The sequence below is a fragment of the Mesoplodon bidens genome (genome assembly GCF_964165515.1).
Source record: "Mesoplodon bidens genome assembly, chromosome: 16".
In the NCBI taxonomy this organism is placed as follows: Eukaryota; Metazoa; Chordata; class Mammalia; order Artiodactyla; family Ziphiidae; genus Mesoplodon; species Mesoplodon bidens.
The window spans coordinates 1,797,023-1,810,993 of NC_138173.1; the positions used below are offsets into that span (position 1 = coordinate 1,797,023).

Here is a 13,971-nt window from a genome sequence, read left to right on the forward strand (position 1 = left end):
TCAGTTGTATTTCATATCTATGAAATACATATTATCCATTTACTACTTCGGTGTAACTGGTTATTGATATTATAGGGTTTTGATATTTTAAAAATCAACTTAAAATTTTTATACCTTATGTTTATTACTTTTTCCCTTCTGCTTTTTTTTTTTTTTTGACTTCTTAAGATAGGGTCATGTCTGATGTTCTGAAACAGTCCTCCAAATGGAATTCAAGAATCCTAAACTTGGGAGGAGCTTTAGGAATAACATGGTTCTGCAAGGGTTCTGAGGCTGAGGATGGAGGTGGGGCAGAGACCTGGGGACAGGGTTTTTCCTTTCTCTCCAGTCCAGCCGGACCCCTCCTGAAGTAGGCTTCTATGTGCGGGTCAGTGAGCTGGGTTGGGGTAGGCTCATGTAGTTTAGTCCTGCATTTTACATCAAAGTACGCAGAGTGTAAGAAAAAGACACTTTGCCCAAAGTCACCTTTCTAGTTTCGTGGTAGAGCAAAACTACTACTTCAGGAAACTTTCCTGTTGCTTTTGTCATATAAGTGCTTCTCATACGCTGTGATTTCTGTGTCTTGCTGGCCTGATACGCTGTTGGCTCCATGAGGGCTGGGACTGGGACTGTCAGTGTGAGATCCCACGGCCTAGCACACTTTCTAGCTCGTGCTTGATGTTTAGTTTTGGTTATTGGAAATAAATAAAATCACAGAATTACAACAATAAAACGAACCACGTTTTTCTTAGTGGAGGCGTTTAACGTTTTTTCCCTGATTGCTCTTTCATCACAGCTGATGTTGTTCTCTCCTCTGCCCTCCTGTCCTTGAAGTCTGTGCTTAAACCCCTCCCTTGGTCTTCACCGCCGCAGGTGAACTCTGAATTTGCAAGCACACCTGTCCTTCCAGGCAGTTCCTGGCTCTTTGCTCATTTATCCTCAACTGCTATCCCCAAACATTGCCTTCCATTCTCTCCTTGTTTGGGTACTGTTTCTCCTTTTCTTTTTAGATGAAAGATTTTTAAACACCAGAAAAATGCATGAATACACATGCACCCACCCCCAGCTCTCTCAAATGCTAATAAATTATTCTTGCTTCAGGTTTTCTGGTTTTTTTTTTTTTTTTTTGGTTTTTTTTTTTTGCGGTACGCGGGCCTCTCACTGTTGTGGCCTCTCTGGTTGCGGAGCACAGGCTCCGGACGCGCAGGCTCAGCGGCCATGGCTCACGGGCCCAGCCACTCCGCGGCATGTGGGATCTTCCCGGACCGGGGCACGAACCCGCGTCCCCTGCATCAGCAGGCGGACTCCCAACCACTGCGCCACCAGGGAAGCCCACGTTTTCTGTTTTTTGAAGAAACGAAACATTACCAGGACCCTTCCAAGTACTAGGCCCCTTTCTCTTTGCCCAGAGGTGATCACTATCCTGATTAAGGAGTATATTCCACAAACATTTTTATACCTTTGCTAGATATGTATGTACTCAGGAAGAGTATAGTAAAGGTCTGTTAATACATAGCTTTTTTTTTTTCTTGGTTTATTTTTTCTTTTTAATTATGGTAAAGTGTATGTAACACACAGCTTACTGTCTTAACTGCCTCTGTACAGTTCAGCAACATCATGTATTCACTTTGTTGTGCAGCCAATCTCCAGATCCTTTTCACCTTGTAAAACTGCAACTGTACACTTATTAAACAACATGTTTGTAAAATTTTAGCATTGATCGATGCTTGTAGCTCTAATTCTTTCATTTTAATTGCAACAGTATTCTGTCATGGATTATACCATGTGATGCTTAGGTTGTTTCTAAATTTTCACGATTAGAAATCATGGTAAGTGAGCGTTCCTACCTTCCTCCAACCCTTTGTCAGGATCTCCATGAATGTTACCAGTTTCCTCCCAGAGTTGTACCAGTTTATGCCAACCTCAGCAGTGAATGAGCCTCCATCTCTACATCTTCGTCAAACCAAGTATTGCCAGACTTAATATTTTTCAGTCTGGTGGAGAGTCATTATGGTTTAATTCACGTTTCCCCTGATTACTGTTGAGGTTGAGAACCCTTTTTATACGTTTATTGTACATCCCTGTTCCCACTCCTGTGAACCTCCTTATTCACTGTTTTGTTTTCCTTGTTGAATCATAGGATGAATTCTTTGTATATTTTGGATGCTGACATTTTCTGGTTATGTTACTCATAACAGTTTGTGGCTTTTTTGTCAAGTTGGTTTTTAAATTTTAGTCAAGTTTATCAATCTTTTGGTTTGTGCTTTTTTTTTTTAAAAGAAATCCTTTCTTATATCCCAAGGTCGGAGGATATCATATATTTTTCTAAAGTCTTATGTTTTGCTCTCCACATTTAGGCATTTAATATGCCTAGGATTGATTTTCATGTATGCTGTGAGATAGGGATCTAATTTATTTTTCCATGTGGATAAAATTTTCTAACATCATTTACTGAACAGTCCAGTCCATTCCTTCCCTATTTCTTTGTTTTGAAATAATTTCAGATTTAAAGAAAAGTTACATGAACAGTATGAGGAAATCCTACCCCATGCTGATATTTAAGATTTTTGCATGTGCTTGCGTGTATACTCTTTCTTTCCCTCTTCCCCCCCACCTCCACACAGACACACTTTTTTTAATGAACCATTTGAGAATAAGTTATAGACATGTCCCTCTTCGCTGCTAAATACTTCGCTGTGTATGTACTGAAATCCGGGATGTTCTCTTACTTGACAATATAATTATCAAAATCAAGAAATTAACTTTGATACCGAACTTATATCTCTGGGCCCTGTTCAGACTGCCAGTTTTCCGCTAATGTTCTTTAAAGCAAAATAATAACGTATATATTTTTCTGCTACATGATTCAAGATCGGTCCTCTTTTAGTGTGGATTCCTGCTGACTTTTTTTTTTTTGATGTGGACCATTTTTTCAAGTTTTTATTGAATTTATTGCAGTATTGCTTCTGTTTTATGTTTTGGTTTTTTGGCCACAAGGCGTGTGGGATCCTAGCTCCGACCAGGGACCGAACCCGCACCCCCTGCTTTGGAAGGCGAAGTCTCAACCTCTGGATTGCCAGGAAAGTCCCCCTGCTGACTCTTTTTTTTTTTTTTTTTTGTGGTACGTGGGCCTCTCACTGCTGTGGCCTCTCCCGTTGCGGAGCACAGGCTCCGGACGCGCAGGCCCAGCAGCCATGGCTCACGGGCCCAGCCACTCCGCGGCACGCGGGATCCTCCCGGACCGGGGCACGAACCCGTGTCCCCTGCATCGGCAGGCGGACTCCCAACCACTGCGCCGCCAGGGAAGCCCGCCCTGCTGACTCTTAATGCTGCCTTTATTACATATCCTGTTTTCATACATGTATCTGTTTGGGGGCTTTCTTTTTCATTAGTCTGTTTGTCGATTCTTGCACTGACTTCACGTTATCTTAATTACTTTCTTTGGCTGATGGGGAAGTCTTAATATCTAGGGAAGTTATCCCCTCTGTTTTCTTTTTCTTTAAAAGTTTTCTCCAAACTCCTGCCCCTTAAGTTTTCCATAAGAATATTAGGACTCTTTGTCCTGTTCCAAGAACAATGCTATTGGAATTTCAGTTTAAATTACAAGAATCTGTGGATTAGTTTGAGGATAACTTATGCATTTGCAGTGAGTTTCTCATGTAGGCAGATTGCTCTGTTTATTCAGTTTTTTGACATTCTTTGCTTATGTTTTTTAATATTCTCCACTGATGTCCTGAATATTTTCACCTACTCTCCCCCTGAATGGTTACTTTTATGTTGCGTCTGGAGAGTTTCTTCTTCAAGGAGACCTTCCTTGTCCGTTCTTTGGGGTTGGTTGTCCTTCCTAGGTGTCCCCAGAGGATGTTTTACTTTGTGTTGTGCTATCTCTTTAACTGTCCTCCTCTCATAGACTGTAAACTTCTTGAGGGCAAACAAAGGTTTTGGTCCTCCTGGTGTCAAGTGCCTAGCATAGTAACTACATCCAGTAGTCAGAGGTTTATTGAGTGAAGGGATGAGTTAATGTAGAAGTAATGGATATGGTCAAATAGGTCTCCCAGTGCTTTGCTGTCTAATGCGTGTTCCTCTACATGCGGTGTTTTCCTGATTTTGTTTCATCCCATTAAGGAAGAAAAGAATGTTAAAACCAAACAAATATTCGAGTCTTAAATTTCTGAAAAATTAGAAAATATTATTCACAGAGAGCTTTAATAAATGCTTCTGTTAATATATAATTTTAAGCAATGCAAAATCAGAAGGTAAGTCCCTGTTTCTTAGACTTGAATTTTAAAACTTTCTTTATGATGTTTTTGTTTATATAGTGAATTTCAACAATGTGTATGTTTTGAAAAATATGTATTTTAAGTCGTACCCATTCTGAAGTTTCTCTTTCTTTTTTATTTTCTGAAGTATGCAGTATACAGTAATGGAAAGAGTTGTACTCATGCTGAGAAATGTGAATTTCACTTTTGACTCAGCTACTGGCTTGCCATGACCTTGAGTGAGTTACTTCATGTCTTTGATCTTTGTGAAAATGTGGATGTATCTGCCCATCATACCTCAAAAGATATTTCCCTTATTCAGGTAGATGACTGTATGGGAAAGTACTTTGAAAAATATAAAATGACAGTTATATCATTTCCCTGGGTAGGGAAACATTTTCCTTCGCGCACACCCAGATGTGTGATATATGGAAAGGCTCTTTTTTTTTTTTTTTTTTTTTTTTTTTGCGGTACGCAGGCCTCTCACTGTTGTGGCCTCTCCCGTTGCGGAGCACAGGCTCCGGACGCGCAGGATCAGCGGCCATGGACCACGGGCCCAGCCGCTCTGCGGCATGTGGGATCCTCCCGGACCGGGGCACGAACCAGTGTCCCCTGCATCGGCAGGCGGACTCTCAACCACTGCGCCACCAGGGAAGCCCTGGAAAGGCTCTTTTTACCAGCGTTCGGAGCAGGATTTATTTTTGGCAGTTGCCCCCACAGCTGGTCATGACGTGTTCCTCCTCCCATCAGATTTGCAGGGCCAGGGATGTGCATGCCATCCGGGACTGAGGGGAGGGAGTGAGAGTAATGGCGGGCGGCTTGGGCTTTGGGACTTGTTCCCTCCTCGCCTCCCCCACTCGCTCTCCATGTTGTTAGGGTAAACCTTGCGAAATCACTTTCTGTTGATCACAGAGATGCCTGAACATCAGCAGTTTCACTCATGTGGCCCAACCTAGTAGTTTAAGCCTTAATTTTCTTACTTAGTGAAATGGTGATGTTAAAACAACATAAGGTAAAATTTAATGCTTCTGCCTGTAAAGCTTTTAGCAAATGTCTGTCACATAGGAGGTGCTCAATAAATATGTCCATTTTAACTAAGTCAGCCTGCTGGGAGTTTGCGGGGACTCCGAACTCCCAGAGTGGGACGGGAAGCAAGCACTCAGATTACAGGTGGGACTGTTCAGGAGTTCCATGTTAGCAGCGTGCCCCCTCAGGTGTGTCGAAGGGTGACAGAAGCCCAAGCGCCTAAGAGAACTCTGCGGGGGCAGTTACGCAGCCTGGCCGGCCCATAAGCTGGGCGCCCCAACACTCCCTCCCCTAACCTACTACCGCCACTCTGGGTGTGTAGTGTGGGAGAGCCGGGTGTTCGTGAGGACCAGCTAGCTACGTAGGGCTGGAAAGCAGATAAGATGGAAGAAATTCATTCTGTTCGTATGGGGGTTTTCCTTTCATTTCTGTAGGTGATGATGATTCCCCTGGTCAAATAGTGTGAAAGGGTGTCCAGTGAAGTCCTGCCCACCCCGTTCCCCGACATGACTAATATTATTCACCAGGACATTTTTAAAAATGGTACTTGATTATGCTTATATAGAAACATGTTTGTAAGTGAGGAAACGAGCAAGTTACAAAATTATGAATCATGATATCATTTGGGAAAAAACACAGAAACATATATTACTATATATGGAAAGTAATCTCAAAAGAAATACACTGAAATGTTCATATTTATTTTTGGGTTTTCTACATCCCAGAGTGTAGAACTGGAATTCACCTGGCCCTCTTCAAAACTATACCACCTCATCTTTTTTTTGTCTTTAGTGTTATCAGAGGTTTCTTAATTTAGATGGTTGGTTGCAAAGTGATGTTTTGCTGTCATTTCTTACGTTTATGTGGATAGACTGACAGATTTATTACTGTTTAAGGTTTTATTTGGGCTTTTTTCCTTATAACTGAAAAAGGTAAAAATATTTATGAGTTATAATTGGGAAATCCATGTTCCTAATAAACAGCATTTCAAGACTCATTCTAGTTTTTATTTAGCAGTGTTTACGCCTTTACTTTTGGTATTGTGGGAATTAAAGTTACATTATTAGGAATCGGATAGCCTTGAGATTAAAAACTGGAAGCATGTTTTCTAGGTTGTTTGCATTCAGCATTTTGCTTTTGAATAATATTAATTTGGGTCTTACCTCTTATGAATTGGAGGTTCATTGTAATGTAGTAAGGAGGAGACTAGATTAGTGGATGCCTGGAGACTTGGGTTTTTGACTTGGTTTGGTAACTAACTGGTAGTTAAGTGACTTTTAGGATTATCACCTAACTTTTCCTGGTGAGAATTTTCTTTTCTCTAAAGCGTTAGGTTTTGGACTGGATGTTCTCTGAGGTTTTTTTTTTCTTTTAATGAAGATCCCAGACGAAGGGATTAAAGTATTTAAAACTATTAAACAACAACAGTAATAACAACAACATGCACACATACACACACATAGGAAAAAAGCAAGCAGAACTAATAGAAGAAGGCTCAGACATGGCAAGAGATCCAGAGGGCAGCTTATGTACACACTGCAACACTCACAGACCAACATCCCCATCTCGTGGTGTTTTCTCTTCACAGACATTAGTGGTTGGGTGAAATAAAACCAGAGTACTCTAGCCCTGAATTTAAAAATATAGCTCACTGCTGTTTGTTTTGAGTCTTGTACTTTAAAAGCAAAATAATCTTAGCTGCTATAATCTTTTAAACGTTAACATTGCCAATAACTGATCCATTAATCTTAGAACTGTTTCCCCAAAATGCAGCACAGAGAAATGGTGAAAAGTTTAGCAGTCACTAGGTTTATCGCTTTTATGGCACTTATGTAAAAAGAAACATTACTTTTACATTGTTTACTTTGTAGTTTTGGATGTGCATAAAGCTCACCTGACTGAATTGTCTATAAAAAGGAGGCAACAAAATTCAACACAAATTGAGAATTTTTCTTGGGGAATGACTTCATAATGGTAAGGGTAATCAGGGTCCTTTAAGAAGCCTTTAGAAAGCAAGTCAGTAGCAATAGATGGTGGAGATTCTGACTGTGCAGCTGCAGGGAATAGCAGTTGTCCCAGTGTTATGTGCATAGAAACAGCTCAGGGGACTGTTTCCTGGGGGCCAACCTTCAGGACTGTACAGAGAGCTTGAATTCTCCCAAAACGTAGATGGAGATGAATGGAAGTTTTTTGTAATTTTACTTAATATGGACACTAAAATGGTCATAGTCAACATTTATTCTGTTTACGATAGATTACCTTGTTGAGTTTTCACAGTGGTTCTTTGGAACAGAAGCCACCGTGGTCTCACTTTTATAGATGAGACAACGGGGCCGGGGCCCCTGTCTGGGGGGCAGGAGCTGGCCTTGGGCAGCGCCCACCATGCTGCCAGGATGGCTCGCTGCATAACCCAACGCTTAAGAGAGTGACTTCGGTCTAGAAACTGGGCTTTAATACTGGATCTGCCACTGGTAACTGTGTGACCTTGGGTGGGTCACTTACTCTTTCAAACTTCAGTTTCCATAACGGTAAAATGAGTGCTTTTAGGATCAAATGGGATAATTTATTTAAAATAGCACACAGTGTACGCTGAACAAATGGTTATTGCTAGTTATTGTAGTTGTAATAATGAGTACTCTTGCTTTTGTGATTTATAACAGTCCCATGTTTCTGTGGCCCAAGATTTTCAAGACTTTTTTATGAAGCACAGTACATAAAGTGGCTAGTTTTTTTAAAATAATTTATTTTATTTTGGGCTGCATTGGGTCTTCATTGCGGTGCGCAGGCTTCTCATTGCAGTGGCTTCTCTTGTTGCGGAGCACGGGCTGTAGGCGCATGGGCTTCGGTAGTTGTGGCTCGCAGGCTCAGTAGTTGTGGCGCACGGGCTTAGTTGCTCTGCGGCATGTGGGATCTTCTGGACCAGGGATCGAACCCATGTCCCCTGCATTGGCAGGCGGATTCTTGACCACTGCACCACCAGGGAAGCCCCATGGCTAGTGTTTTTAGGTTACAGTACTTACTGGCTTTCCATTATTTGTCCAGAAGCATTACTACAAATTAGTAACTGAAAGAGATGTTTTAGTTTCAGCAAGAGAGGTAAGTTATACAAAATGACAGTCGCTTTAAAAGAGACGTCACTTTCTTTCCTGCCTCATGATTGTGTGTGTGCTTGCATGTGAGAGGGAGGGAGGGAGGGAGGGAGAGAGGGAGAGAGGCGGTGCTCCAGAGCCAGAAGGAGAGGGTCCTGATTTTTTTCAAGACTTGTGCAGTGGGGCTGGAGGGTGTTTCATGCTAGATGCTGTTGAGAACACGGAAAACCACAGGGTCCATCCTCTGGAGAGGCCAGGCCAGTGATCCTAGGACAGGTTGTGATAAAGTGCACAAATCATGGTTGGTTCCAGGGGTTGGAGGTCAGAATGGTGGCAAAGACCAGGTTCAGTGAGAGTGAGGGAGTAGGGACTGTGCAAGGCTGGGGGTTCTAGGCAGAGAGGAACATTTCTGTGTTAAGATTTTAGAAATAAGTAGAATGAGGAGGTCTAAAGAAGTGGAGGTGTGAGAAAGGCTGTTGGATCGTGAAACTGTTGCTGGGTTGGGCCCAGAGGAGAAGGACGTGTCTTAGGAAACATCCACCAGGAGGCTGGCTCTCCAGCCTCCAGCCCGCTGACGGGGGAGACGGGGCCCCCTGGTTATTAGGCAGCCAGCAGACTGGCTCAGGACCGAGGGTGGGGTCAGCATTTTCAAAAATAGTACCTCTTAGTGCATTTTTACAGATGGAACATAATTCTCTTCTCTGAAGATTACTGGAGAGTATATGCTAATGAAATGGAGCTTTTATGGGCTTTCTGGTCACGCCTGTTTATTCGATGTAGTGTTCTTGGCTGAGGAACAGGAATCTCAATTATGGAAAAATAATCACTTACGATGACTCCCTTATGATTGATTTATGTCAGTTTAAAACTGATTGATTAGGAATTTATATACATGTTCTGTACTGCTGTTAATGTTTGGAACAGTGCTTTCTTTAGCGTTTTCATTTTGAAGGGTTTTTAGAGTCAGCATTTTTGGGGGCAGAATGCTTTTTAAAGGGAATTTTGTCTTTGGGAAATAATTTTTAAAGGTTAATTTGGGAAAAGCTGAATTTGAATGTGTGTAGTCCTTATAATTATGAGCTTTTTACATTTACATTGACATTCTTTTGTATAGGCGTTAAAGTTCCTCGTAATTTTCGCTTGTTGGAAGAACTTGAAGAAGGACAAAAAGGAGTAGGCGATGGTACGGTTAGCTGGGGCCTTGAAGATGATGAAGACATGACACTTACAAGGTGGACAGGCATGATTATTGGGCCACCAAGGGTCAGTGCTATACATTACATATTTTTTTCTATTAATATTTATTGTCACTTTAGAGTAAGCATTTTATTTTATGATATTGATATTAAAATAAATAATTATGATCACTTTAACTGAAACACTTCCTCACCTTTTACTTATTTTGTATACATTTATTGATGCTTGATTTTCTGGAGGATTGGGGGGGAAAGACTGATAGGATCATTGCTGCCAAAGTGTTTGCAGTTGAGTAGAGGAGAAGAAATGAACACAAATGATAGATTCTGAATATGGCAGAGAAAGTTCACTGCGGGACTTTAGAATATGTTTCTTCTAGCTGGAATAATTGAGGAAAGCTGAACAGTGGAGGAAGTTGCCTTTGGAATGAGCCTTAAAGGACTGGCTGGTAGGATTTCAGAAGGTGGTGATGGGGATGGAGAACATTCCAGATAGAGAGGAGAAAAGGTGAGGAAACGGAGGGGTATTTGGGAAGAGCGAACAGTGTGTTTTGATGTACATGTTACTAACCCGCTGTGTGTGTCATCAGGGTTTCTAAATTGGTTTGTGTTGAGTGCACATTGCTGTTGGCCAATGACAGTTGACTCGCCATGGAAATGTTCTGGCCTCCATGTTTTCATCTATAAAATATGTAGACAAGGCTGATTCTTGCATATTTTCTAGCATTGCTGGCAACAGACCTGTTGTTTTATTCTTAGGTCTTTCTCAAGTTTATGACTTTCTATTTTTACTCAAAATCTTTTTCAGACTGGGAAATTCTTTTCTGCATTGCATTCCTTACTCAAAGGCCCCATTTACTGCGCACCCTGCAGTGACTCTTGGAAATATGTGTTGTGTGTTTTTTGACTTGTTGGAAAGAACACAAATATGAAGTTTTTTTTAGTCTTTGGTTTTGTATACTGTTTGCTGCCTGTGATGGGAGCTTTCAACTGTTTTGCTGTTAGGTAGAGTTTAGATTTCCTCTTTATTTTTTATAAAAGAAAAATGGTCAGGTAATTAGCAATGTTAACTTTAGAGAATGAATTAATGTATGTTTTGCATTTTCTGGTATTCCTTTGCAGAATTCGTGCACTCTGCTAAACTAACAAGTTCCCTCTTCCCTCCAGTGCTCTGATTTTTCCATAAGACATGTGAGGAAGGAAATAAAATCCTGATGGTTAGAATTCTTGATGTTTTATTAACTTGGTATTTGTAATGAAAAACTTGATTTTCACTGCCTGTGAACAGTATCTCCATGGTCTTTCTGGTAAAAGTAAGTGCTTATAATTTATGAGCATTCTTAGCTAATGAACAGCTTGAAGATTGGACAGTCTGAACTGGGTGGAGTATACATTAGAAATGATTTACACTTGGTTTTTCTCTAGTCACTACCTCTAAGAGACTTTAAACTTTAAGAGTGTTTTGGAGTTTGTGCATAAGACCCCCCATGATTTTGTGGGCTGCCCTGTAACCTAGTTCACAAGTCTCTCTCACCCGGTTGGGGTCATCAGCAGGACCCCCAAACTAGCTGTTCCCTGGTGTCACTGAACCACAGGAAGCTCGCTGGGTTGCTGTGCCCAGCGGGAGCCAAGGCTGCTGTAGGGTCGGATGGGGCTAGGCCTGCTTGCAGAGGGCGCAGAGACAGGATGCTGCCCCCTGCCACTTTCTGCTGGGGGTGTTGGGGGGGTTGTCTTGGAGCCCCTTCCCCTTCCTGTGGAGCAGGAGGCCCCCCTGAGAGGTCCTTCCAGCCAGGCTTCCCCGCCTGCTGAGGCCTGGGGGGCTGTGTGAGCGTGGGCGGTCCCAGCACTCATTCAGCTATTCAGCTGCCTTTTAATAAAACCTGCAGGGGCGGCATCTCGGCTTAGTTGGTTTTTCTTTGGAAGGTGCCAGATTCAGAACAATTTTGTCCCCAGCGTTAGGGTAATAGGAGAATTCCTACCTCAGCATTCTGTTACTTGGTTAGTTGTTTCTCAGTTTTTTATATGTTTTTTATGTTTTTCCACTATTTATTTGGATTTATATAATTAGCGATTTTGTTTTCCATATATGTTTGTGTATTAAATTTTCTAAGCAGTATTTTTTAGCATTAGATGTTTAGTAACATTTCCAAGTTTTCTTATATGTATACTTACTTTAGAGGTTTTGAGAATTAAATGAATTAATAATTAGATAATAAGAGAGTATCTGTAGTACATAATTAATAAACATTAGTTCCTTTTACTACTCTCTTTTCTGTCACTCTTTTGTTAGACAACAGAAAGACTTGGCTGTTAATTTAAAATCCAGGGGTGATGAAATTAATCCAAGGTACCAAAAGTTAGGATGTTTAATCATTGTAGGCTAGCTTAGATTGAGGTATAATTTGCATATAGTGAAATGCATAGATATTACCATGATTTTCGACAAATGGAGCTTGTTACCCGCACCCATGTCGAGATACAGAACGTGTCTGTGCCGCCAGAAATTCCCTGTGCCCCTGCCCTGCCCTGCCCCAGTCACTACTCCCTACCCCCTAGAGTAGTCTTGTGTGTTGTAGGACTTTGTACCAGTGGAATCGTGCAGTGTGTGTGCTTAGAGGCCCGCTTCTTTTGACTTGGCATATAATGTCTCGGGATAGCTGTGTTGTTCCATGAAGTGGGTAGTGGTGTGTTTCACAGAGATGCCACAACGTGCTTATCGCTTCTCCTGATCGCAGCACTCCCTGGCCATTACAAGTAAAGCTGCTATGATTACAAGTCTTCTTGTGAACATAGGTTTGTTTCCATTTCTCTTGGATAAAATGCCTAGGAATGGAATTCCTACGTGGTAGGGGAGGTGTGTGCTTATTTATCTTTATAAGAAAATGCCATATTGTTTCCAAAATGGTTATACCATTCCCTACAACCAGCAAAGTATGAGAGTTCTAGTTGTTTCCATGTACTTTGAGTATTTTTAACAGTATGGAATTTCTCAGGGGCTATTTCAGAAAAAATTTTTTCCTTTTATTTCTTTTTTTATTGAAGTGTAGTTGATTTACAATGTTGTGTTAGTTTCAGGTGCACAGCAAAGTGATTCAGTTATACATACATACGTATCGATTTTTTTTCGATTCTTTTCACTTGTAGGTTATTATGAAATATTGAGTATCATTTTCCCTGTGCTCTACAATAGGTCCTTGTTGGTTATCTATTTTATGTGTACTAGTGTGTATCTGTTAACCCCAAACTCCTAATTTACCCCTCCCCCTGCCACTTTCCCCTTTGGTGACCATAAGTTTGCTTTTTATGTCTGTGAGTCTGTTTCTGTTTTGTATATAAGTTCATTTGTATCATTTTAAACAAATTATTATTATTTTTAACGCAAGTTTTCTAGAGAGGCTGATGTGCATGTGAGTGGAGAACGACAGACCAGATGATTTCCTTGACCTTTAGTCCTGTTTAAACCTCTCCAGGTCCTGGGCATATTATTAATATATGTTTGCTGTTAAACTTGGATGAGTTTTATCCAGCTGTTTCTTTTTTAAAATATTGAAATATTTAATAATATATGTATAAGATTGTTGTATACATCGTAAATTACGGTAGTTTAATAACCCAGACCTGACCTCCACTTGGGAGAACTCTTACTTAAGGGAGAGGAAGCTGTGGATCAGTTGGGGTAAGTGAAGTCTATAGATGGTTAACTTTTGTTTTCCCATGTTTATACAGGAATCAACAGGTATTAAATTTGTCACTGCCATTTATTTTTTTACTTTCTTGTTTTAATTGCACACTAATACGTTTACCGAGTGAACAGAAGCCATAAGGATAAAGAAGAGTTAATTATAGGCATGAAAGTAAGCCTTGAAAAATCGAAAAGCATTAAGTCTGGTAGCTTTAAAATGGCTGTTTTATAATATGGTAATGTTCAACTTCTCGATTAAGAAACCCTGTTTTTAAATGATGTGGAAAAATAAAAGTTGGCTATTGTATCTCTGAATTTAGATAATGGAATGTAATGGACCAGAAAATTAATGAAGTAGTAACGTAAATGTAACTAATAAGAGGCATGAATTAATTGTTCTAGTGCTGGACAATGGTATAATATGACATTTATACCAGAAGATATATTGATTGCTGTATAACTGGGGTAACCATATAATTTATTGTCCAGCCAGACCCTTTTGAGAATGAAATGAAGTATTATTAATAATTAATACAGGAGCAGTAAGAATAAACAGAATTGTCCTGGAAAAATGGGAACCTTTATATATGTGTGACACAGGTCAAGCCACAATATGGACTTCTGAGTAAAATCTGAATTTAAGTGGTCTGTTTTTTCCTTTTAATTTGTTATAGGCATTGACTGTACCACAAAAGCAAGTTCTGATCATTTTGATATTACTTTGTAGAATTATTTAATTT

At 40.5% G+C, this 13,971-nt stretch overlaps 1 protein-coding gene across 3 annotated transcripts in view; it reads left to right on the forward strand.

Moving 5' to 3' along the window:
* Window positions 1-13,971, forward strand: part of UBE2V2 (ubiquitin conjugating enzyme E2 V2) — a 30,841-nt gene that overhangs the window by 8,663 nt on the left and 8,207 nt on the right. The window contains exons 1-2 of one of the 3 annotated variants that reach the window (XM_081258210.1): window positions 4,453-4,477; window positions 9,468-9,616. In XM_081258210.1, coding sequence (XP_081114336.1) covers window positions 4,468-4,477; window positions 9,468-9,616 — 159 coding nt within the window. In that variant the 5' untranslated portion in view covers window positions 4,453-4,467. Of the gene's footprint in view, window positions 1-4,452; window positions 4,478-8,544; window positions 8,630-9,467; window positions 9,617-13,971 lie in introns of those variants that run through there. The other 2 variants (XM_081258208.1, XM_081258209.1) reach the window with 2 other exon arrangements.